The sequence below is a fragment of the Poecilia mexicana genome, unplaced genomic scaffold (assembly GCF_051168715.1).
Source record: "Poecilia mexicana isolate PSO_F unplaced genomic scaffold, ASM5116871v1 scaffold_12, whole genome shotgun sequence".
Classification (NCBI taxonomy): domain Eukaryota; kingdom Metazoa; phylum Chordata; class Actinopteri; order Cyprinodontiformes; family Poeciliidae; genus Poecilia; species Poecilia mexicana.
The window spans coordinates 5,552,303-5,578,652 of NW_028263381.1; the positions used below are offsets into that span (position 1 = coordinate 5,552,303).

General features: G+C 38.1%; 1 protein-coding gene across 1 annotated transcript in view; it reads right to left on the reverse strand.

Annotated features, from left to right (window-relative positions):
• unc5da (unc-5 netrin receptor Da) overlaps nucleotides 1-26,350 on the reverse strand; it is a 208,318-nt gene that overhangs the window by 63,003 nt on the left and 118,965 nt on the right. The window contains exons 3-4 of the mRNA XM_015001705.2: nucleotides 3,720-3,863; nucleotides 3,434-3,537 (exon numbers count right to left, since the gene is read on the reverse strand). Coding sequence (XP_014857191.2) covers nucleotides 3,434-3,537; nucleotides 3,720-3,863 — 248 coding nt within the window. The remainder of the gene's footprint in view (nucleotides 1-3,433; nucleotides 3,538-3,719; nucleotides 3,864-26,350) is intronic.

Genomic DNA, 26,350 nt, shown 5'->3' on the forward strand with positions numbered 1-26,350 from the left:
TGAGACTTTTCCGGGAAAAAATGTTAATCAGTGAAATGAAATGAAGTTCAGAAAAGAAAACACCACAAGGTTGAATTGTTGTAACTGTTTTTGTCACAATGCCTACACATGGCCATCAACATAAACTGACAAGATTGGTTACTCTGGAGGGGCTGCAGCGATTCAAAGCTCGAGTGAAGTAATGGAACATTTCTCTTTTAAAGTAGAGCATTTTTTGTTAAAAGAAAGCCATGTTTACAGATTGTTACAATCCACGTTGGAGACACACTGTGTAAAACAGGGCATATCACGTTGTATGTTATGCATTTGTCTTTAGGAATACATTTTTCCACAATACGCAAATTTTAGGACAGTTAATCAAAATAAAATGTTGAGAAAAATTTACTTGCATTCTGCTGTTTTATGATTTCACACATAACAGAAAACATTGCTTGAGTTTTGCTTCTCACTTGTGTTTGAAAGTAGATTATTTTCCTGTGTTAAGGTGTTTAGTTCATTCCTTTGCGTTGAGGTTTAATTCTTTCTCCTGTCTTTTCTGTGCATTTTGTTTTAGTTTTTTTTTTTTTGGCCTTAGCAGTTTCCATTCAGATTGTCCATTTTCCACCGTTCCCTCAGTTCCCAGCTTAGATTATAATCTACATTCTTTCCATGCCATATTCACATTTCCTCTGTGTTTAAGCTCCTTGGTATCCGTCTGTCACTGCTAGAGTTTACAGTTGCTGTCGCTCTGGTTTGTTCCTCATGTTCTGTATTCTGAGACTCTATCTGCATTTTGATCCGAAAACCCTACATGACAACAATTGAGGACTTTTTAAAAAATAATTATTTTGTTTTCTTTCAATGTAGGTCACTCTTATTATTTCCTAACCCCTTGTAAAATTATTTGTTGCAGTTTTGACGTTCACGTTCTTGTAAATTTAATAAATCTAAGCTCAAACTCACAAGTCTAGTCTTAATGAAAACCTAAAAAAAATTTTATTTTAAAACTGAAATTTTGTAAGTGAGAAAAAAGGTAAAAATATTAAAATATTTCTTTCAACACTTCAGCTCAAAGAACATTTTATTTAATCAAACCGATATTTGTTGCCTTTTTTGTTTAAATACAGAGAAACAGAGAAACAGACTGGATCTGAATTAGAAAAACAGCGACAAAGATCAAGAACTGCTTTGATTTGAAGGCCATAATAATTCCTTTGATCACTAATTTTCTTTATAGATCAACCACCTGAAATTTTTCTTTGAACTTTTCTTCTTCGTCGTCATCGTCAGCCTCAGCACACCAAAGGTGGCTGTTGCCTTTTCTCATCTCCAATGATTGCTTCTCACTGAACTTTGGTAATAAAGTCACCGCCGACTGATGAACAAAAGTTCTGGTATCAGTGCGTCAGCAGCAGAATACGACAAGAGGTTCCAGACTTAAACGAGTGAGAACCGAAATCCTCGGCAAGCGTCACGTAAACTTCATTTTCACGCTAAACATCCCAAACATGAACAATAGCTTGCCAGAATTTACAAAAGCCTCAACTTTTCAACATTCGTAACCTTGTGGTTAGCGTATTTAAAAGCTCGCCGTTTTGGGTGTTGTGTTTTTAAAATTGGAGGGTAGGATTGGCGCTTTGTTTTTGTACAGATCACAGGCTGTGTCTGTTAGTAAATGGAAAGCTTCAGATGGCTGGGCACACAGGCTTTGATATTGACATATTTCCCTGCTGAGCCTCTGCATGAAGGAACACAGCGGCATCAGCGAGCGGCGGCAGCAGAACACACACCACTCAACAAGACTGTCCACGAAAGCCTCATTTTGTATTCATAGTAAAAATTAAAAAGACCGTGACAGCTGATTTTTTTTTTCTTTTTTGTTCTCAGGCAATTATGCACCCCTTTAAGACTGAAAATTGCATGAAGAAAAATATGCTTCTTCACATTTTTATTCTTACGTTTTGCCACTTTAAAAACCACAGACTCCAATGTATTAATTTGGAAAGTAAAGTGACAAAGCAACACAGATGCTTTGTCATTTCAAATAGCTGTAAAGTGGAAAGAAAATGATCAACTGTGTGTGTGTGTGTGTGTGTGTGTCCGTGTGTGTGTGCGCGCGCGGGCTTATGTCTGTGCGTGTGTGTGTGTTTTTTTGTTTATTTTTGTATTTCACAAGTAAAAATTCAGAAGAATTGTGCTGCAGTATTCAGTATTCAGATTCCTCTACATAAAATCCAGTCAATCTAATCTGACCTTGAGTAGCTGGAGGTCAGATGCACACAATTTAATCTCAGCTGTTCACAAACCTGCATGAGAGAAACACTGCAATAAACGCTGCAGACAGGTCAGGGAGAAAGTCACAGCGAAGTTCAAACCAGGGTTAGATTAAAAATAAATATCTCAGAATGTGAGTGTCTCATGGACCACTGTTTTATCCATCATCCAAAAATAGAAATGAGTGTGGGACAAATGCAAAACTACCAAGACACGGTGTCCACTTAAGCCGATAGCCTGGAAAAGGATAACCAGTCGAGAAGATCAAGGTCACTCGGAGGTCCGCGGCTCAGTGAGGGGGATCGGTTCACGCAATGACTATATGTTGTGCACTTGATTAATCTGACCTTTCATGAAAGAGTGGCAGAAAGGAAGAGATTGTTGAGAGAAAGTCATATTCGCAGCTTGACATAAGCCACGTAGGAGACATGGCAAATGTGTGGAGGAAGGTCAGAGAGCGTCACAAGAGAACTTTGTGGTCAATAGTTCAAAAAGTGTCAGCAAATCCACAGTCCAATGATTTAACTCAAAACATGTTCAAGTGTTAAAATCACCCGATGCACTGCAGAAATACCACATCTTACCAATTATAATTGGTTCAGTTTCTAGTGCAAATATCTTTGTACACTAACTTACAAGTAGTTTAAGTTAATAAATTATTCACTGAAACAGTTATTCACTTAAAAAGTGCCTATGTCTTGCTGAAAAGTTACTTGTGATAGATTCATTACAAAACATTTTCAACTGTAAGTGCAAAAGTTTGAACCCAGAGGGACTGAATAGAAACATCGGCCACCCTTTTCGGATTTTCAAAACCATGCATCAATCTTCTCCCTCTTGACAATTATGAACCACCTTGTTTGGGTCTATCACATGAAATTCCACAGTGGATGAATACTTTTGCAACGTATACAGATATATAAATCAGCCCCCACAATCCAACTAATTAATGCCTGACACGGACACAGAACTCTAAAAGCTCAAACTATCTGAATCTTCGGCGTACGACTAAAGCCCCCTCTGAACTGAAACACAAAGTGCAGATGGGTCTCTGATATGTTGAATCTGCAGAGCGAAAGCAGATTCTCTGGTGACAACTTCGAGTAAACCAGACAGATGACAGCTGCTCTCAAGGCAACACAGGGTAAAATGTTTCTTTGAAGAGCAAGCAGCCCCTCACCTCAGCCACCGGCACTCCCTCTGGGGGACGACAGTGCAGAACAATCATGCCGTTCAGAGGCACCTCGGTGCCCTGGGGGTCCTGTTCAAAGTTCTTCCTCAGGTCTAGAAAAGACAATGAAAATTCAACATAAAAAAAAAAAAAACACATTAGGACGCAACAGGAAATGGTTCGCTTGTACATTTGTGACCTTAAAATATATCATGTTTTGACATGGAAAAAAAGAAACACTGATTTCAGAGACAGTCAGGTCAACGTGGAATCAAAGGGAGATGACGTCGCTTACAGGCGATGCGGACGCTTGCCTTGCGGCTCTTGGAGGTCCCCAGGTGACTCCAGGCGACGCACAAACACCAGTAGTCCTCGGGGCCGTGGAAGTCCTCCACCTGCTGACGCGACACGTTGATCATCACTTCGCGGATCTTCAACCCTGTGGACCAAATGAACGATGGCTCAGATTAGCTTTCATTACGTCTGCGGGTCGATGAGTCAAAGAGACGGAGATTTACGGAGACAGGGTGATGAGTCAATCTCAGATCTGACAAGATTATCAAGGGTAAACAGATCTGCCATTTGTCAGGAGCAAACTGAGGAGAGCCTGGCTTGTCAAGGTGTACCAATTTCTGGGAATTTGTTTGGATGACATTTTTAACCTGCATTCTAAGTTCATGTGGCGAAAACTCATGGAGGAGTTTGCTTGGTTTCTGACAATTAAATCCTTTGTTGCCTAATGCTTTGTTGTCCAGAAAATGTGGATTTTTCTTGGTGCTGGATAGATTTTACTTTGTAGGGTTTCAAATCTTTCACTCTCTGCACACCCCGAGATATATATTCCGAAGTGGCAATAACTAATTTCCGGGAGACGCATTATTGGGAAAAGGAGCAGATCAGCTTCTCATTGTTGCGAGCAAGAGCGTGATCAATCATCTTTTTTCTTTATAAAGATCTCAAAAAGACCATAATTCACGACGTGGGGAAGGAAAAACAAAACGGCTCGACTGAGAGCTGCTTCTGTACGCAAACGCTTTCTATACCCGTCAAATCCTTTCAATTTCACCAGCCGAACTTTGACCTGAAGTCACGCAGGTCGCCCGCTAATATCCGCAGTATTGTCTGTGATGCGGCCAGTAATGAGCCAGGCATGAGAGGGACATTTTCTAAGAGAATTAAAAAGGAATTTGAAAAGCCGGGGATTTCAATAATGCCAGCCTATGTACAAAACATGACAGGCTTGGGCCATTAATGTGTTGTATAATAGGGGCTGTTTCACTGGTGTCCAGGAAAATTGCAGCCTCCGACAGACGCCTGTGATTCTCCGACTAGCCCTGCAGAATCCTGCGTTTTCAGGCAGCCAAGTTGAACAGATTTTTAATATGGTGCTACGGAGTTATGAATAGCTAATGTTTAGTGTCTGGTGTCCAAACTCATCACTCCCCGGAGAATGCAATTAAGGCTGCAACAGTGGGGGATTTAGAGAGGGGTGGATGGAGGGGTGAAAACAACAAATGCCCACCCCAGTGAACAGAACGTGGTGTTCTGCAGTGTAGGTGGCATGTCTGGTGTGTTACCACTGAAAACAGACAAAATCATCCCTATTATGTGTTGTGTGTTTTCCAGCCACATAGTGGCATTTATGGCACAAACAAGTAACTATGTTACCTTCAGTTGTTATAGAAATACTGTATATATCAAATGTGACTTAAAAAAAATTACTTGGTAAAAAATTTGAAATTGCGACTGTCTTTTTAAGAAACTCCTGTTCTTTCTGAAACTCCACCTTCAGGAAGTCATCACAACGTGGCTCCTCTTTTAACCCTTTAATGTTTTTACCAGTGAGAAGTAGTTTCTAACATGAGCCCAGCACATGTGCAGTTCCACCAGCTGTTTGCTAATTGCTGCTGGCTAGTCTGAAGGAGCTGAGTGGGGGAGTTGCAGGAGACGGCAGCTCTATGAGGCAGAAGCTCAGAAGTTTGGAAATGGCAACTTTGAGGAGGAGCTTCATCCTCGAAGGCGGAGCCAGGTCCCACCACGTGTTTTTCACAGCTGAATGGTTGCCATGGGAGATTAAAGAGTTTCTCAAGCATGAATGGAAGAATCAAGTCAACACTCCAGTTATGTTTTCAATGAGGAAATAACATTATAAGATGACGGACATCTCAAAAAAGTCAATATTAGATAATACTGGCTCTTTAAACATGGTAAGGGCAGCACTATGCTTTTCGTCGGGAGTGAATAGATGATAAATCCAGTTAAATATAGATAAATATTTGAAACATGCAGCTTAAGCTTCAATAGTGAAATGAAAAAACAAGTCCAGACCAAAATCCAGTTCAGAATCTGTTTAAAGACTTGAAGTTCACAGTTGCTCTCCATTCGATCTGACTGAGTCACGTTTCAAAGAACACAGTGAACATTTCTGTTCCTGATGTGCCGAGATTCTGAAAACATTTATTTTTCCACTTCATAATATGCACTACTTTGTGTTGGTCTATTACATAAAATCTCAATAAAAATATGCTGAAGTTTGAGTGTTGTGGCATAAAAAAAGTTTGAAAAAACTTGACAAAAATCAAAATCAGCATGTAATTTACTTGTGTTGTTTTTATCTTTGGGACTATAAATACAGTGAGTTAACTCGACTTGACAGCACCCCGAATTGTTTTTTGTTCAAACATGGAACTGCTTCCTCTGCTTTTGAGTAGAGACAAATTCTGCCTGACAGAATCTGTTCTCACCCCTGATCTACGGAGTAGATTAGAATTACAACAAATACGACTTTATGATTTAATAATGGTTTCATGTTGCTTTAATATTTACTTCAAGTAAAAGACTGCAAGTCTCAGCTGACTTGCAGATACTGAGGGTGTGATGCTCAAACATCTTAAGCTTGAGCTTAACCCAACTCAAGGATTTTCTGTTCTTGCTGCAGGGTTTAATCAATGTGCTTCAGGTAATAATTGCTTTGTTTTGTTTTTATCATTGTGCTGCCTGTAAGTTTTCAAGTATGGCTAGCATGTAATTTAATTTCTCTTTATCTGTGTTTGAAGTGTCAAACACAGCTGGCAAATAAAGTAGAACACAAAGCGTGACTTTTAACTGGTTGGTTTGACATGTATTTGACATGTATTTCAATAAAACTGAGCCTGAGCAGATAGTTGCAATCCAGCATGTAATATATACTTTATATAATAGTAGTAATTACTCTTTCAGGTAGAAACAGGCCCTTGCAGACAGTTAGCAGAATTTCATAATCGTGGTTTGACTCCTAAAGATCGTCTTCCTGTTGGAAGGTTCATTTTTGTTTTATGCCGTACTTATTTGATCTTTCACAATCAATATTAGGACACAGAAAGAGTATTTCACCCAGCAGCAGATTCAAGAGAAAGTCCTATTTCAAATTATTACACAATCACCACCAAGCCTTACAGGTAGTGTTGTAAGAAATTTGCATTAAATATGTATGCTGTTGTGGATGAAAGGCTGTCTTTGTCTTCTACCCACAGTCCATTTTTGAGTCAATACACTTCTAAAGTGAACACAGACGAACCTCCTTGTAGTTAAATTACACTGGGTTACAAAAAATATATATTTTTTGGAAGTTGTATATGTTTTTTCAGCTGAATTAGGAATATTTGCACAGCTGAATCCAATCATGACTTAAATTTTTATCAATCAGGTCAAGATTTTATTTTAATTTGATTTAGAGAAATCCGATCTTCTGACTAAATTGACTAAATTGATGAGATTTTTGTGACATTTTCAGTTTATTTCTCATCCAAAAAAGGTTTTAGGAAAAAAATTGTTTTCCAACAGTGTATTGATTAAATGTTACAAACTTGGATTTCTGTGAACTGAATAATAAACACTGATAAGGGTAAGTACATGTAAATTAAATATGTCTTCATTGTATAAAAGTCTCCATCTCCTCTGTGTGTGATTGAATCTCTCCTCCTGCTCTTCACTCATTGAGCCCAGATTCTCAGGAAACTGATCCATTTGTAAGAACAAGTCATGCATTTCGATACTCATGTTGCTCCACAGTTCAGAAAGTTGACCTGATTGAGCAAAACCAATGTGATTTTTTTGGATTCAGCTCATCAAAATGACACTAGAAAAGCTGAAAAACACCAGACCATTTTTTGGGTGCCGACCTGTGAAATTAGTTTGCATTTTTATTTAATAGTTCTCAAAACTTTCACAGAGCTGTTTCTGTCTTAGTTTTCTGACACCCGCACACATCAAAAGCAAAATTATACAGTAAATGTTTTCCAAGGTGATCAAGAATTTGCCTGTTTATACAAAAAAACCTTCATCACTCGGATGAACGAACATTTTCGTGACATTCTGATATCATGCCATTAATGTGGATACACTAATTATTTGCTCAAAAAACCTCCATCTAACTAGGGCTTTCCCGGGTTTTGCACATTCTTCAAACTCAGGCACAAGCTGTCGAGCAAAATGCCCGTCTCTTACCGGGAGCAACTTAGGGTTGGGTTTTGCCAAAAGACAGTTTGGCACGTGGCTGTGAAAGGTGAACAAACTGCATCTCCGCTCGAGTAATATCTGGCCCGTGGGGATTATGAACCGGGGATAAATCAATCTAGAAGAATTAGCGAAAGTGCAGATGCTTAGAAATTACAAGACAAAAACAAATTCCGGCGCTAAATTGCAGCCGACTTAACAAATCCTGTTCGGCAGCACGTTGTTCCAGCAGCTGTTCCGGGTTCGATGGAAACGGCGGCCCCTTGAAGTTTACTCCTTAATCACCTGGACCTCCACTTGAGGAGCAGTCGCTCCACAGGCTTTTTTCATCATGTCGTACATTGCAAGCAGCAGCTCAGACATGGGCAGGGATTAAATGAAAACTATTAATGTGAAATGAAAGGTTATCTGAGGGAGCCTAATGAAGTAATGAAATGTTCTCTGAAGACACTGTAATCCTCTGCGCTGACTTACTAATATTATGTACAATAAAACCCCTCCTCCTTCTGCTTCTCCTTGCCACGGCAACAAATTAGTCATAATCAACATGCCTGATTAAATGAGAGCACAGCAGATTTAACTTTGGGGAAATAAAAAACATAAGATTGGTTTCTAGGAACGGGGAAACTAATCAGAAAATGGGATTTTCCTCTATGTCAGTGGGCCAACAGTTGCTCGAAATTTCCACCAGCAATATGAAAGTATTTCTTCTTTTTTTAAAATCTATTATCTCCCTACAACATACAGAAACAACACAGCAGAAGTCTGCCAACCACACAAAACATGACAAATTAATAAACAGGACTAAATGTAGCTTTGACAAATTTGTCACTAAATATGCTAAAACCATATTTAGTGACAAACAGATTGCGAGGCTATTTAGTGACTTCTTCTTTAGTCAAAGGACTTTCCTCATGAGGCTTGTAAAGTGATTCTTCTTCAATCTCATTAGTTCAAAGTGATCAGCCAAAAACAGATTTAGGAATTTCCCTCTGACTGCACACACTGCAACATGCAAGCACACCAGTCTGCCGACTCCAGGAAGTACAAATATCTAATCTGAGTGAGAACTAATCTACACCTGCATCCTCTTACATTGTTCCTCTTCCTCATTAAGGTTGAAACTGATGGAGAATGTACTGAAACCTCCCACATTTAAAGAAAACGTGGTAATACTTTATTTGAAGGGATGTGCATAAGATTTATATGACACTGTCATAAATATGACATAACACCTGTTATGAACATGAAGAAGTCTTTATGAATGTTTATGACTGTTGTCATGAATTGTCGTTAGCTAAATATTGACACTTTTAATGCAAAATTGCTTTAATAGTTGCATTAACAGTACCAACTTTGCATTATTTGGTAAATTTATATACTTTAATGCAAAGTTGGTACTTTTAATGCAACTATTAAAGCAACTTTGGATTAAAAATGTCATTATTTACCCGATGACACTTCATGACAACAGTCACAAACATTCATAAAGACTCCTTCATGTTCACAACAGGGGCTATCATATTTATGATAGTGTCATGTCAGTCTTATGCACATCCCTTCAAATGAAGTGTTTCCGAAAACACTTGCACATTGTTGACCAAACACCTCAGTAAATCTAGGAGACCTGTAGCAGTAGCTTTGTGGTAAGGCCTGGACAGAAACCGGAAAAAAACTACGGGTGGACAGACATAAATGAAACAGGCTCTTCCACATTTCCCTGATCAACCTGTATTCAAATGGTCCCTGAGATGATGGAAAATGCAGGGCAGATTTTGGGTTCTTTCACACCAGGATGGTTCAGTGGACTTCGCCCTATTGGGCGGAAAGTGTCAAAAACTTTCCAACCTTCTTCAGGTTCAGTTCACGTTTACGATGGACTCTTAAAATTAGAGTAAACCACCTGGATACAGCTTCAGCTGCTAGCTAGGAGCGCTATTATAAGAAGCTGCCTAGTAAGAGACCATGAAGGTGAGACAATGAGCCACACAACATGTTGAATGCAGGTAAAAGAGGCTGTGACGTGTTGCTATGGTGACGTCGTCACAGAACAAGGTATCGCAAAGACTTCAAAGTTCTGAGATCAAAACTATGTTTTTATGTCATTTGTCACTTCCTCCCTCGGGTTCACTTTCTTTCGTTCTGTTCACAGGATAGTTCTGCATTACACCGTTCCATGGTTCATCTGAATGCAAGGCACAACCTACATTTTCAGGTGGCCCAGATTTTGCTTGTTTTGGCTCCGCCAGAGATTGGATATGCTTTCACACCTTCCCAAACAAAGCAGGATATCTGAGGAAAGCAACTCTACATTGTTGAAAGTGACAAATTCAGAATGAGGGAAAAGATGTAGAGATTTGGTGTGGGCAGTATTTAAATTCACATTCCATATTATACACATATTATGTAATAAAAAATACATGTCAAGAGAGAAAGCAAAGATGTCAGTATAATATCGAATGGTGTACAGATTTTTGTTGAAGAGTGATTAGATTTCAGCTGTGTGGTTGCTAATGAATCTGTCTAACCACAATGAGAGCTTTTTAAAACCTTATAATTTATTTTTATACCTTGATTAAATGCCTGTTTTTAACACTGCTCATGCACTTTTATGTTGTGCTGTATGCTTCAAATGCCTGGCTGCAAAACAAATGTCCCCCTTGGGGGACAATGAAGGAAGTGAACTGCACTGAAATGCATAAAGACAAACAAACATGAAGACAAAAAAAAAAAAAAAAATCACAAAACAAATAACACAAAATAACACAAAAACAGAAATTTCAAATATAACTTCTTCTGTACCGTTCTTGGTCTGCAGATGAAATTCTGCAGTTTTATGATAACTTCTATAATTGCACAATCACAATGTTTCACTCTCTGCTTTCCCTGTCAACGTCCAGGAAGCATACATCAACAAACGTCAGGCCACATTATGATCAACGTCAAATTTCAACATGCAGCTTTCAATTTCCAGACACCGCTGTGCGAGTCTGATGCCACGCTGATGGATGGATTTTCTTCAGCGTTATTTAAATACAGATGGATTCTGTAACATTAGTGATGAAAATGATAACTTCTGTTGCAAAGATAGCTGGAACATTCACATGTTAGTGAGGATTTTCAAAACAAATATTCTTCAGTCACTATTAAAAAGCAAGAACTTTATCATGTAAGATATCATAGTTCATATGAACAATTTAAATATGATTTTTTTTCATTTCGAAAACTGCTTCACCGCATGTTTTCTTCAACATGTCCTCAGAGGAGCACAGCCCTGATTCTACACACCAGAAATCTCCAAAACATGGTGAAAATATAACCACCCAGGTTATTAGACTCAAAAATCAAATGTCTAAAATCCATGTGAATATTTTTTGTTAAGCATTCAAAAAGCATTGAATGCTTAACAAAAAAGTATTCAATATTTACTTTTAAGAACATGTGGATGTTTAAATATTGATCATAATTTGCTGTCTTAGAACTTGAACATGATTCTTTGTATGATTATATATTAACAATGAGATCAGCCACAGTCATCGGATAGTAATGTAGTTACTTGCAGATAGTTGATATTTTTGGTTCTACTGACTCTACAGGACACAATTATAAATTTTACAATCCAATTTATAAATTGGAACTTGTGTGATGTCAATGTTCTTCTTCTGTGCATGTGGATTTACGGGAGTAATAATGTATGCTGCCATATATGGACGCACTTTGAAATGGTTGAGCGATGGAAACTCAGTAACAAAACTAAGGAAGCCGACTGCATCGTCTGTAGAGGAGTCTGTTTGGATGATGTGATGCACTTCACAAGCTTTTCTAAGATTGTTTACATCCAGATTCACAGCATCTGGCTTCTTCATGATGATGATCATGATAATGACATGAAAGTTGCATAAAATGCAACATGACTTTTCTGACTGCAGATGCCTGGAAAACTATAAAACTGTGCACAGAAATGTTTTAGTTTAATGCAAACCCCAATAATTCTCTAAGACATAATATGAGTTTATGAAAGTGGATAGTTTATGAATGCTAGCATAACAGACCAGCTATATAGTTTCCTCTTTGAAAAAGAAAAAGGTTACAAAATGCTTTGTGTTTTCTCTCAATTAGATTTTCATTTTTGATAGTGAAATTAAAGACATTATGAGCACAAGCGCGTTGGTACCAGAGTCACTTCTGGGTCAAAATAAAATGACAAAGAGAACAAAGAGGGCTGTAGAAAGGTCCCTGCTGTTTGAAGGTAAACAATGGAGCAAAACCCAAAGAACAGCTCGACTCCCAGGTTCCTTCGCTTTTTGGTGGAGATCAAAGAACCCCGGCCTTTTTTTTTTTTTTTCCAAGCAACCCAAAAGGACAGTCGGTGACAGCGTGCTGGAGCGATGATCCAACAGCTGCTCGGCCCTGCTGCTGTTAATGGACACTTTTCTGCATTCAAGAATGAAAACATCGATTCGGCTCCCGCCACGAGTTTCTCCCTCATCGCTAGTTTATTTTCTTCCACCTCTTTTCCTCTCCTGCCTTCCCTTTAGGCTCATTACAGCGGCTCATGACGGAGCGCCGCAAAGCCTTGACAGCAAACCTCAAGGTGGAGTAGGTTCCACTTGCTCATTCAATCATGTCTTTTCATGTGTCTCTATAAAAGAGTCCAAAAACAAGAGACAGAGAGGCTGATGTTCACTTATCATCTTATGCTACTCTTCTGTCTCTTTTCCCTTTGCCTCTCCCCGTTGTGTCTCCCTCCCAGTTCTGGCCCGTTGTTTTTTAGTTTTTTTGTTTTACCTTGGCTCACTTGATGAGGAGGCCCTGAGAGAGCCGAGCGTTGCCAGCTACAAGTGGCTTGATCCGATCCTCTGTCTTGGTCCGGCCCATCTCGGTCATGTCTGTCTCATCGCAGCGTTTAACTCCACAGCAGAGGAGTGGGATTGTGTTTGTCTGAGGGATCCTCGCGAGGCGGCTGTACACATAACGGGTGACACAGCGTGGGCAGCCGGGTTGAAGCGGATGGATGTGGCTTTTGGAGAGGCTCTGTCCGATGTGAACCCAGCTTTAGGAAAATGTTTGTGTGACGTGACACTGTGCTGTGTGTGTGTGTGTGTGTGTGTGTGTGTGTGTGTGTGTGTGTGTGTGAGAGAGAGAGTTGGCCGGGGGCCAGACACAGATGAGCCCTCCTAGACAAGCGTAGCATGCTTCCAGCAACATCATCAGTCTGGTCCCAGCTGTGTTTATCGTGCTAAATCCCAGCACCAAAGAAGGCGCGGCGCTCCACGCATAAAAAAATTAAAAATAAAAAAAAATCATGATAATTCGACCACTAAACTGCTACAAGTTCTCATCCGAGGCTTTCTCCTCAGCTGGCTTGTTTATGTTTTTCTAAAAGCGGCATGTTTGCCTATTAGGGCGTACTTGTGCATATGCAAGTAGCTTTTACTCAGTGGGCCACTTCATTTATTTCATTTCCATTTCTCTAACTAACAGTTTGTGACACGGAGCCCTCGGGGGCATCTCAATTCTCCCCGACTGGTTTTCACCTCTCTCTTCTCCCCTCTGCGCTGCGAGTTCAAGCAGAGTTGATGATATCTCGCAGAGTTCGCGGATCAGAATACACACGGTTTGACGGGCCATCAACAGGAATAGACATCCACACTTCCTCTACCCACCCTGCATTCACATGCTTACCTCAATCACTATCTCCTTATCTCTAAAATCTACTGGAGCTCGTCCCCACACCCCCCCTCCCCCGTCTCAAGACGACCGCCGTGGTATCGTTTTCGGCCTCTCTTTCATTCCTCCATCAACTTCTGTTTCCTATGTCCTCTTTCTCCTATTATTCCCTCTTTCTCTTATCTCTCCATCAGGGTATCAACCTTGCAGCCGGAGCCTAAAGGCACAGATATCCCCTCTGTTCCACCACCCTTCCTCTCTTCTTTTCTCTCCGTCTGCCCTTTGATAATCTCTTGAGTTGTATCACTCATTTCCATCTTTTAGCCCTCTCGCAGCATTATCTCCTGGTGTGAGTCGCAGTGAGAAATACGCTGCCAGGATGTTTTTGTTTTTGTGGATTTTTTCGGAAGACCTTCCAACAATCCAGAGCTAACTGATTGATTCAGTCTTTAAATACTTAACCCTGGGATAATTCGAAGGAGCGAGTTGTTTTCCTGAAGAGAGGGCTGAATCAGTATAGTGATAAGTCAATAGGATATCTGCCTCAGCCTCTTTCCAAAAGGCTTGGATAATTGCAAAAACCCACAGCTGTAGGAATGAAGCTGTACTGAATTTGAAGATGCCCTGAACAGCCCAGTAACAACCGTTTCTGCCGGAAAATGTACAAATTGATAGCATTTACTTATTCTGATGTCTATATTTAAAAGCTATTCAACTTTCATGGCAACTAAATCACTTCACAATAAAACTACAGACAACTGCAGCAAATTTCCCTGAAACCAAAACACATCCAATATGTAATATGTACACCAGAAATGCCTATTGATACATATTTAACACATACCAAGAAACTTCCTCTTACCACTATTTAGTAGGCGGAGTTATGTTCAGTTAAAGTTTTTTATAATACAGATTATTACAAAAATAAATTCAAGTAATAACGAGTCAACACAGGGTGAAAACACTGGAGATAATCGTATCGTTTTAGAAAGAATCCACTTTATTCTGCTTCAGCATATACCTGCTGACGTGAAACGGCACAAATTTTACCAGAGTGCTGGAAGGCACATGTCTACCTATGGATTTTCTTAAGAGTGTGCATATGATTGAAGTACAATAAAATATTGGTCATTTGCATTTTATGCTGACTCACTCTTACACAACAATGCTGCGTTAACAAGGGGCTCCTAAAGTGATTTTCTTTTATTTCATTTGAAAAGGAGGAAAGCACTTTTATTCCCAAATGGTTCTCACAAAAGGCCAAGATAAACAGACATTGTTAAATATGTAAATGTTTTTCATATGGCAGCAGTGATGCTATGAAGAAATGTCTTGATGACTGCATATTGCTTTGCGTGATGATTTGATTTTCCTGGTCGTTATAAATGATACCTTGGGGACAAATATGAAGATAGTATCAATTTCATGTTTTTTTTTTTAAAGCTCAGAGGATTACATTTCTTTTGGTAATACAGTATATTTCAGTCATCCCTCTGCTCTCTCTCAGAATCTCTGATCAGAATCAGCTTTTTTGGACAAGCTTGAGCACAGAAACAAGAAATTTGACTTTGGTTCCACTGTGTCTCTGGTGGCTCATTTCTGCAATTAGAGCCTCGTAGCGCCGGCATGAAGGTAAACGTCTAAGCAGTTTGTGTTCAGGATGTTAGGGTCTGTTTTCTTACATTAAACCTGTACAAATCTCACCACCACACATAACAAATGTAGGATATTTAGCAACATAAGATAAATAGTGGTGCAGAATTGCCTTTCTCTGAATGTGACACTGCAGCATGGACAGTGATCACCAGCTAAACCAGCCTGAGTCATTCAGCAGTATGACTGTCATCACTCTGAAACACCATATTTATACCCAAGTGGCAACGTGTAACGGCTCAATGATCACATAATCTCACTCTATGCCATGCAGACATTCCTTTTGTGCTCATGAAAATGTACCAGCCATAAACCTCACCTTTAGCTGTTTTTCAGATTCTAAAAAAATATTTATATTTAATAAGTTCCAGTACTTGATACTTAATTTTGAAAACGAAAAATGACAGTTTCATGAGAAAAGTAACATGATGCTATAAAAATGTGTGCATCAAAAATGATAACAGCTTTGATAAGCCAACATTCATGGCATAAGACAGAGAAGTGTGTTGCTGCCAAAGCCTCACTAGGATTTGAGTGGGTGGTAAGAGTATTGCTGGTGGTAGCCTGGCAGCCTTTAGTAAAGTTCAGAGGAAATTTTAGAATAAACTATTCAGGAGATAATTAATTAACTACAATGTAGAGCTAACAGGCTGAACAAGTCAAAAAGATGCAGAATTAGTTTTGCCTCAAACGGATATTACTAAAAAGAACATTTTAACAATCATACTTAACTTGAAGGTGGGAATAAGGCCAAACTCAACGAACCCAGGTTCTGGTTGGAGACTGGAAACTAGCAGTTCAAGCTAACAACATGTGTCTGCACTTTATGCAAAATAAATAGAGGTAGTGTAGTGCTATATGTGCAAGAAACTCAATTTGTCCAACTATCACCTGTAAATGTACCATTTAAGGTCAGGGCTGTTATATTATTTACCAGGATGAAACTTAGCTCATGTGATTAGTAGCACTATATCAGGATAACATAGTGACATTGTTTTGTTTTTGTTTTGTTGTTTTGTGGAAGCAAACCAACAAATTTGTCCCAGAATAACCGTCTTATTCCTTCCCAAATGCAATTGTACAAACTCTTTTTCTACAAGTGCCCATCACCTCAGGCAGATTTATTTCACAAAGGCTAGATTTCCAACTTCAAACTGTGGAAGCTCAAATCTTAATGGCTTTAGGTTGAGCACATCAGGACACAGCAGCCTCTGACTTCCTGCTGCTGCAGCCAAAGTCCCACCTCATTCACCTGATTCCCCCGAGATCCAGATACTAGTCCAAACTAAGCTACTATAGGCTCTAAGGATAGATCAAGGCTGATTCTACTTAAAACTCTGTCTCTCTCTCTCTCTCTCTCTCTCTCTCTCTCTCTATCTATCTCTCTCTCTGTCTCTGTCTCAGTCTATTACTCCACTTGTGGTGATATTTGTTCCAGCTATTTTGGCTGAATTGGCTGAATTATCAGTAGAGACACTGGGAGCAGAGATGGTCAGAGAGTCTGCTGCAGTACATCAAACTCTCTGGGGTAAATATTTGCACAATAAGAAGTGTATTTCTGTCTTAATAATAATCACTAAAATGTGTTCTCAAGCTGAGTTTGCAGGAAGGGTGCAGTATTTTAAAATAAATTTAAATGAGAGGATACTACAAGTTGCTTCATTTGCATGCAAGTATTTTCCAGAGCTCGGAGCGCCGGGCTTTCCACCTTTGTCCATAATTCATGTTACATTTCACATGAAGTCACTGGATACAGTTAAAATTAAACAAGAAAGTTTGATTTAGGTTTATGTAGGAGCCTGCATTACTGTCGGTCCTGATTTTTCAGAAGTTTTAAACTCCCTGCAAGGCCACTTGCCGCTAGCAATACTTTAGTGTATGCATTACAGAGTAACTCGTCCAAGACAGTTGTAAACACAGCGAGGAAAAACTGGAACAAGCATCATTAGGACAAAAACAGCAGTTTAAACTGAGCAAGACAATGGAAACAAATTACTATTTTACTTTGTTAATAGAATTCATAAAACACGAAATATGTTTTAGCTTTAATGTTGTTTCTCGGCACTCTACATTAAAACATGGAAGGCCGATTTCTTTTTTGTTTTACAAAACTGTGAATTGAGAATTGCAGCACTTAGGACTTATCACAGTGCAATACAGTGTTTACAGCAATAAACCTTTTCTTTAAGCCTCTTAAGCAAATAGAAATCTGGAAAGTTTGCCTTGCATAGGTAATCAGCCCACAGTTCAAAAAGTCACTGCTTTCTTTGGCTGCACTTAAATCTGAAAGACTTTTAATGTGTGGCTCAATTATCTTTAACCATCAACAGACTAAAACTTTTTGCCCATTATTCTACTTTTCAAAACAGCCTAAGCTTGATGTGGCAAAATGTAAAATAAATAAATAAATAAATAAAAATCAAGGGGCTGTAATAAAACACCTAAATTGAAAGTATTTATATCGTATTAGCATTATGCTGCTTTCTGTGAAAATAAATTTAAAAGAAAAACATGTCACAGAAATCTGTTCATAGAAAACTAAATTTGTTCTCTGATGGACCGACAGTGTGTTCTCTGCTTCTGGAGACAGGTACTACATAGACGGGTGTGTTTAAATAAAGGATGAATGGATAAAAAACATGCTAACACAAGAGACATGGAGGCGTTGCTAACAGCTAATCATGAACTGAGCAATACAAAACATTTTCTTCAGGATCAAATTTGCAACTTGGAAACAAACTTTGTTTGTAGTTTAACAGAATCTCACATTTTGTTGTTTTTCCATTCCCAGCAAAACTAATTCAAGCAGTTTAAGAAGAAGTCTTTATGTCCAGCTAGCATGTTTAGCTAATGTCAAAGTGAAGTTTCAAGAGGACATCTCTGGACTATCACAGTTTCTGTACAAGTGTGATGCAATATTTTGATTGATTCTGGTCAAATCTAAAAAAATAAAATAAAATACATGCCGGATAAATTAGCATTTAATCAAACTCAGTCTAAAATGTAAAGTATTGATCAACGCCACTTTGAAAAGGAACGCACTGTGTTCATATTGATTAATTCACTTCCAAACAGGAATGAGCGGCTGCAGAGTAACTACAGACTTTTTCCCCACACATAAGGGAACTAAATTAAATCTGTCATTATGTCAGTTCAGCAGACATACTGTTGACTCACATCACACCAAGACCTCACGCAGAAAAACTCACACAATTAGAGGTTCCAACTGTTCTTCATTTTGTTCCTCCATTTTTCAATTATTGTTCCTATTTAAAACAATAATAATAATGAAGAGTCAACAGTGGGTGAATTTACTAATTCTTTAGTCTGTTTTTTGTTAAGCAAAACTTACATCTGTTTCTGAATTATTGTTGTACAGCAAAACTGGCGGTGCAGTATTGTTGCACAAATATTTTAGTGATCCAAACTAAACAAATTCCAGCAAGAATTGATACATTTACACAGAAACTACAGTAATAGTCATAAATTAGAACATACATTTTTGATGAGTCTTGTCAGATGGGTTTAAAAAACTATCGGTAACACTTTATTTGAAGGCGGGTGAATAAGACTGTCATGACACTGTCATAAACATGACATAACACATGTCATGAACATGAATAAGCCTTCATGAATATTTATGACTGTTGTCATAAAGCGTCATTCGGTAAATTATGACACTTTTAATACAAAGTTGACATTATTCAAAATGTCTTTGTTATGACAACTTGACATTAACCAAGAAATCATTACTGTTTAAACTTTACCTTTAATAACATAAAGTTACCTAATTTTTAAAGTGCAATCAGTAATTATTTTATAACAAATTTATATCAGTAATGATTTCTTGGTTAATGTCAAGTTGTCATAACAAAGACATTTTGAATAATGTCAACTTTGTATTAAAAGTGTCATAATTTACCGAATGACGCTTTATGACAACAGTCATAAATATTCATGAAGGCTTATTGATGTTCATGACAGGTGTTATGTCATGTTTATGACAGTGTCATGACAGTCTTATTCACCCCCTTCAAATAAAGTGTTACCAAACAATTTAAGCAGGTATTAAAAAGACTGAATTGTTTTTCTCTATTGTGATATTCCAGTTTTAAATGTTACCTGAAAGTGGAAAATTATCATAAGTAACTGTAATAAAGGCTTAAATACATTAAACTTTGTGTTATTATCCTACATTATGTATTTCCCATAGTGCATTGAGATACTCAAGTTTTCAACAATATTCTGGCTATACATGACATGATCTTACTGACTTTATACAAGAAATTAGGTTTTTCTACAGCATCTGTTATTTTAAAAAGCAAATTAAGGCAAAATTATACTTTTACTTTAATCTGGTAAATAGAGGAGTTATTGTGCTTTTAGTTGATTTCCCTTCCCTTTGTAGACTAACACTGGGAGTTTGACAAGCTGATATTAAGTGGTAAATAGTGGGGCTACCTGTTCAGACCCCAGCCTGCTGTCGGCTCCTTAGTAGACATGAAACATATAGCTGCCTGACAAAAACTTTACAATGTTGTTGCCTTAATAGCAGCAGTGGCTGGGGCTATTTTAGCTTCTAAATTATTATATTTCATAAGATAATGGCGTCTTTCTTGTAAGCGAGAAATTGTAGGAACCTGTTTTCAACAAGTAAGGAAGCAGGTTGCTTTATTACTTTATGCTCATTAATACCCCAGAAAACTACTGTGGATCTAACATATTTTCTGGCATCACATTAAAAGGATTTCAAATAAAAAAACACAAATTTTACCTAAAGATCTGTATAGATTTATATAATCATTCAGCACCTGGTTTACCAAAGAAAAGTGCAAAATGTACCTACATTTTTTATTCCATCTATTTCCATCTTTTTTTGCTTAGTTCACAACATGGAGCTTATTTTATGTCTCCATTTTGCTCTTCTTTTATTAAAAACCTTAATTTATCCAGGTGGATCGATTCAAAACCAATCGCCAAACAATACAATAAAGACCTGGCTGAGATTTGGACGTTTGTGCTTCCTCCAATATCATATTCCTGTCCTAAAACTGCACCTGTGAGTTGTTTTCACTCCATATTTATGAAAACTCCAATCTGTAAAGAAATAATAATTATAATAAACAATAACAGTTTTTCAACTTTAAGAGACCTAAATGGGCAGATAAATTCAGAACAAAAATAAAACGCAATGGCAGTGAAGAGACAATTAGATGATTCAAACAAATCTTTGCAATATGATAGAAGAAGTGACGTAAGTTTAGCTCTCCATGTTCGATAATCTGCCTTTAAATGTCACACCATCTGCCTGTGGTAACTGGTTGATGCTCATTATTTTCCCGTCAATAAACTCTCACTCCATTCAGATGGCGTTGTTGTCTTTGCAAAACAAACTCCTGGCTCTGCTCTTATTGAGCCGTTTTAAAATGCCACACTGGTCGCCACATTTGTTTAAAAAGATGGGAGTAGTAATGAGAGTTTCTGGGAAAGCTGAATGTTTTCATCACGGCCCACTGTCATGCAGCTTAGTTTAGATCTTCACTTTTTAATTATCCAAGTAATACCTTTTAGTATTATTTTACAATATCTGATTTATACAAACGTCCCGCTTATAATGTGAAATGCAGGCACATGATTTAGTCCAACGGTGGGGAATAAATAATAATAATAAAAAAAAATGTAACCATTGGTGTGTGTGTGTGTGTGTGTTTAACATCTAGCTAACTTGAGATCTGTTGAGCTTTCAGTGGATTGAGTGGCTTAGAGTAGCAGAGCTGTGAGGTGGTGAAACAGTTATTAACAGGGCTAAAACAGATCCACATCAACTTAGATCAGTGGGGTTTTCCCAACCTGCAGGCGAACAGCTACCCTTTATGCACCGAAACTGGTAACTTTTTTTTTTTTGTAGGCTTAAACTTTCTCATTTGGGGTTTTTTTCAATCCAAGAAAGGTGAAATAGATCATTTTCTCAAAAATCAAAACATTTCTGAAAGCCAGTTAAAACTGCTCCATAAAAAGTTTTAGAAACTATTTGGCTTTGGTGTCGACCTGGTGGAAACACGGGAATCAGAGGTAGGATTACCCGTAGCTCCCTATCTTTTATCCATAAAGATTACACTTGCCTCAATGGACAATGGACTTCCTGTGTGTGTGTTTTGGACAGTTTACCCCTTTAGAGTCGTGCAACTTTAAACGTTTGATGCCTGACTTTAACAGGCACATAATAGAGCTATCGCCATCAGCCACGGGATATTTCATGCCACCTAAGCCTCGGTTCATACCCACCAAAGGTACATTTTGTACTGTGGTTAGAGTTATTTGGGGTTAATTGCAGAGCCTATTCTATCATATTTCACAAGAATCAAATGGACCATTAATGCCTCTTTTGCCACTGAGCGGTACGACATGGGTTGATGCGGTTCGGTATGCTATTTTGTGGTCTCCCCAGTAAACAAACTGTTTCGTGTGACGACAGAAACTCCACCATAACCATAGCGTATCATCATCCCATGAACCTACAGTTCAAGGGAACTCAGGAAAGTTGTGGTAAGAATTGGCTGTATGGGAGACATTTTACAACTCAAACAAAAAAATGTACCGAAGCGCATTGACCCATGCCGTATGGCTCAGCGGAACGAAGATGCCACAATATAATATGCAGTACATGCTTTTGTCCATTGTCTATCCCTGCTTATTCTTGTAAGGCTGGATGACACCAGTTCAGTTCAGCTAACATAAAAAATTATTTTGTAATGTGGGGGAAAGCTGGAGTATCTGGAGAGAATCTCACACATGCACAGAGAGAACATGCAAACTCCAAGCAAAAAGACGGCAAAAAGACTCCCGTCTGACATTTAAGATAAAGGGAATTTTTTCTGCGAGGCTGCAGTGACAAAAACCATCCCAAATGCAGCCCAATGCCTAGTTTTATTATTCAAGAAAATACTTAACTTTAAAGAAAAATAAGCTGGCATGCAGTTGTTTATTTATGGATATGAAATGGATGAAGGAAGAATAAAGTGCCAATGCAACATAGTCTCTGAATTGTTTCCTCCTCCTTTGACTATCAGAAGGTTATTTAAGTTCGGGACATTTTAAAAGTGAACAGGCTGAGAACTCCGCTTTGCTACGGTACTTTGCTTTATGGGTGATGACACTAATTTGGATACGTTTGCCGTAGGGTATTTCAAACCCAACACTTATGCTAGCAAAACTATTCAGTATCAGCTATGGTGCTTTTTAATAAAGAGCAGAAAAAAACACAATCAAATCCTTGGTTTTAGCGACATTTTTATCGTCTTATTGAGAGCAAAACCAATACGCTGAAGGCAATCAAGTAGCGATTCAGAAACATTCAAACAATAAAAGTGTCACTTCCCTATTTTGCAAAACAGTAAACAAGATAAGAGTCAGATTGTTTTTCCTTTCCTTTGTGTGTGGCTTTGATTCGATTGTCCAATTATTTTTATTTCCACTATTATTACTTATATTTAGTGTGTATTTGTGTGTTTTCATTTCCCTGTTACCGTGATGTTGACACACAGATATTCTCTGGGAGGAACAAGTGAGGGACAAATGAGATTACTGTATTCAAAAACTGACTTTTTTTTAATGATTTTGTCTGTTATTTTTGGTCATTGGCACCAGTCATCGTATTAAATGCCAGGCTGTGGAATCATTTCATCAAATTGCAACTTTCTATGCCAGACATTTGGCTAAACCATGAAGTTGAGCTGTCAAGAGATAACCATCCGGTGATGAGTTAGATGAGGTGGTGAGTAGCCGAGCTGATGACTCTGTAATGAAATCACACAGAGGATCACACAGGAAATTTATGGGGACCGACTTCTCAGTGGAACTGAGGTACATAAACAACTTAGCGGCGTCAAAGTCAAAGAAAGGATGAGAATCCACCCAGAGCTCCTGAAGGCTGTGCAACACTGGCGGGAGTTCGGGGGCTCTTGCAAATCTTTTTGAAGATCCCTCATTTTTAAAATTTCTAATCCATATTTTAATGTTGGATTAGGAGCAAACTGCATCCCCCTGGAAGACATCATGCTAGTGAGGCCTGGAAGATCTTAGGATCTCTGCAACCTATTTCATACTCATGCTTATCTAATGCATTGAGACCAACGTTTACTTTTTGAAGTAAAAGTTCAAAAAGTAAAAGTAAAGGATTGAAATTTTGAAAAGGATCAGATACAATGACTGCATGATGTTAATAAATCCAAATAAAAACAGTCTTTTTAAATGAAAAGTTAATTGGGTTATATTCATATTACATTTTTAGCTAGTTTACCAAAGATTTAACCAATGGTATATCATGAAACAAATTACATGGCAATCATTTTCAGTCTGCTAGCTTTCTGCTGAGAGCAACATATTCCAGAGTCTATGCATGAAATACAGGAAGCACGAGTCAGGAGAAGGCGGTGCCGTCAGCCTCTAACGTTGCAGCAGTGATTGCTTTGTCAGAAGTGGTGCGAGTTGAGTTACATGCACTGCAGTGTGCCTCTTTAAATAGATACGGTTTACACAGAACAAGTTGTTGAGAGCACGAGGTTTACTTTGAATTTGTTTTTTTCAATTAAGGTGGATTCTATCCGTCTATCTATTCATCGTCCACCGGAGCTGGTGTTTACCTGCTGCAGACATTGGCACAGAAGTGGCGAATACCTCAGACTGGTCACCATTCCAGCACAGGGCAAGATCAATTTCATTCACATTGAAATGATCTGGAGACCAAAAGCTTTTGTAATCTAAAAAAAATGTCAAAAGACGACATGTTTCTTAAAATCCGACAGATTTTAAGGAACCAAGAGTCACACCATGTTGACACTTCCTGTTCATGCAAAGCTGAGGCATAGGGATTAAGTCACAGCAGATTAGCTTACAGGTGTGAAACATCTTATTAATCTGCAACACATATTATGCGGGCTGAAAAACATTATGTAAACAATCAATGTCGGCTTTGCACAGTGGATCTAAAAAAAAGTGTAAAATACGTGATGTAATGAGAGCGTGATGAGTCGCTGAACTAAAGCGTGTGCACGCTTATGAAACGATTTGTGATTAAACATTTTTCCTGTTTTAGTGGAATTGTGCAGAATATTTCACACTAAACATGGAAGAAGTGTAGAAATGATTTATCACTGTTTCACATATTTACGTAGCAGAAACCTGCAGTGTACATCCTTTATGTCCACTATATACTCTGTATTTCAACATCAGATGGTCACATATATCCTTTTCACAACATGTCTTTGTATTTTTCTCACTGTGTTCTGAAAGGGGGGGAAAAAACCTACACAACACATAATGGTAAAGCTCCATATGTCTCCCTTGCGGCCTTTGGATATCCATGGTTTTTGTCCTCTGCCTTAAACCCTCTGGTCAAACAGTGTTAAGGCATCTGTTGTTTTGTCTGTCTCCATTTAATTCACAGGTTGCTGCTTTAATAACTACAGCCCCCTGCTCACTCCAGAACCCTGGGGCCATTCCACCAACTGAGCCACACTATAATAGCTTGTACTGATCTATAGCTGCTCCACAGCCTAATACAGACGAAGCTGGATGAGGAACAAGTTGTGTTTCAGTGGACAAAGGGTGTTTATTTTCACACCAGAGGCTCATAATGCTCTGCAAGTTGACACAGGTTGTGGAAAATACAAAAAAAAAAAAAAAACAACAACAAACAAAACAAAACTCAGAAATGCTCAATAATCCTCATTAAGGCCAAAAGCACACTTCAGTGGCCGTGAGATACTTTGGCATCTGGGCTAAAATTCAGATTTAAAGAGATATTTCTGCCAAAATGTAATGAGAAGAAAAATGTAAAAGGGATTGAGGTCAACAAAGAAAGGGTATATTAGCAAATTGATTAAGACAACAGAGAAAAACACAAAGTCTGCTTTCTCAGCCAGCATGATGCAGACATAAAGCGAGTGTTGGGACTCCTTGAAGCTTACTGGGGACGTTCTCCAGAGAATATCCAGCTGTACTTTCAGTTTTTTTTTCTCTGCTGGCATTTAAAGGTTGCTTAACTAACCTGCTGGCAACTGGAGGCCTGCCCAAAATGAATATTTGGTTGTGTGAGGAAGCCAGTGAAACTTTTATTTGCTTTTCTAATGTGCATTTTTATTACTACCATGTTCTATATATGTGTTTAGGGAATTTATCTGCCATTTCCAAGCAATTAATTCATTTTACTCAAGTGAAAAATACTTCAACTACTGACAAACATAAACCTAAAACAGAAGCTACACTTATGTTCATTTCCTGTGGCGTGGACACTAATTTTTACTTGTTCTTTGTGTTTTTTTTAATGATATACAAAGAAAGTTCTCTGATTTCAAGCCATTTTCTACTTGGAAAAGGAAGAGTGCTGTTTGAGTGTGCAGTACCATCCAAGTGTGGGCTGTCAAGGATTGGCCATCTCTAGTGTTCTTAAAAATCAAGTGATATTGGAATCAATGCGGGAACATTTCATTCTTTACAGAATCCTTTGAGGTATAATGCAGAAAGACTTTTCAGATATTCCTCTGTTACACCTCAAGAGCACTTTGTGTTTATTTTGGAGCCCGTCTCTGTGTGAAGTGATTTAATGAAGGAGAAAAAAAAACAATCACAGGATTTTTTTTCTTTTTACCCAATTAAAATGATATTCTTCAGTCATAATTCAAGTGGACAACAGCAGTGAAGTCCTTTCATACACTATTGTTTGAACAATTTCCTTTTTTTCTTGCAACTGATTTTAGATGAGATTGTGAAACATCTGATTCCACTTCCTGTCATCAGCACAGTACATATATACATGTATATATATATATATATATATATATATATATATATATATATATATATATATATATATATATATATATAGCTAGCTAGTGAAATAGATAACTAAATAGCTACATCGACTATTTACAGATTGGTTACAGTGGACTGTATTTTGGGCTAAAATATGGAACATATCATAAAGATCCTTATAAAAACCATTGTTGTAATGTGACCAAATATGAAACAGTTCAAGTTATTAATTCTGCACTAATGGATAAATGTTTCAAAGAAGAGGTGTCGGGGACTTTCATGGTGTGTAAAAGATGT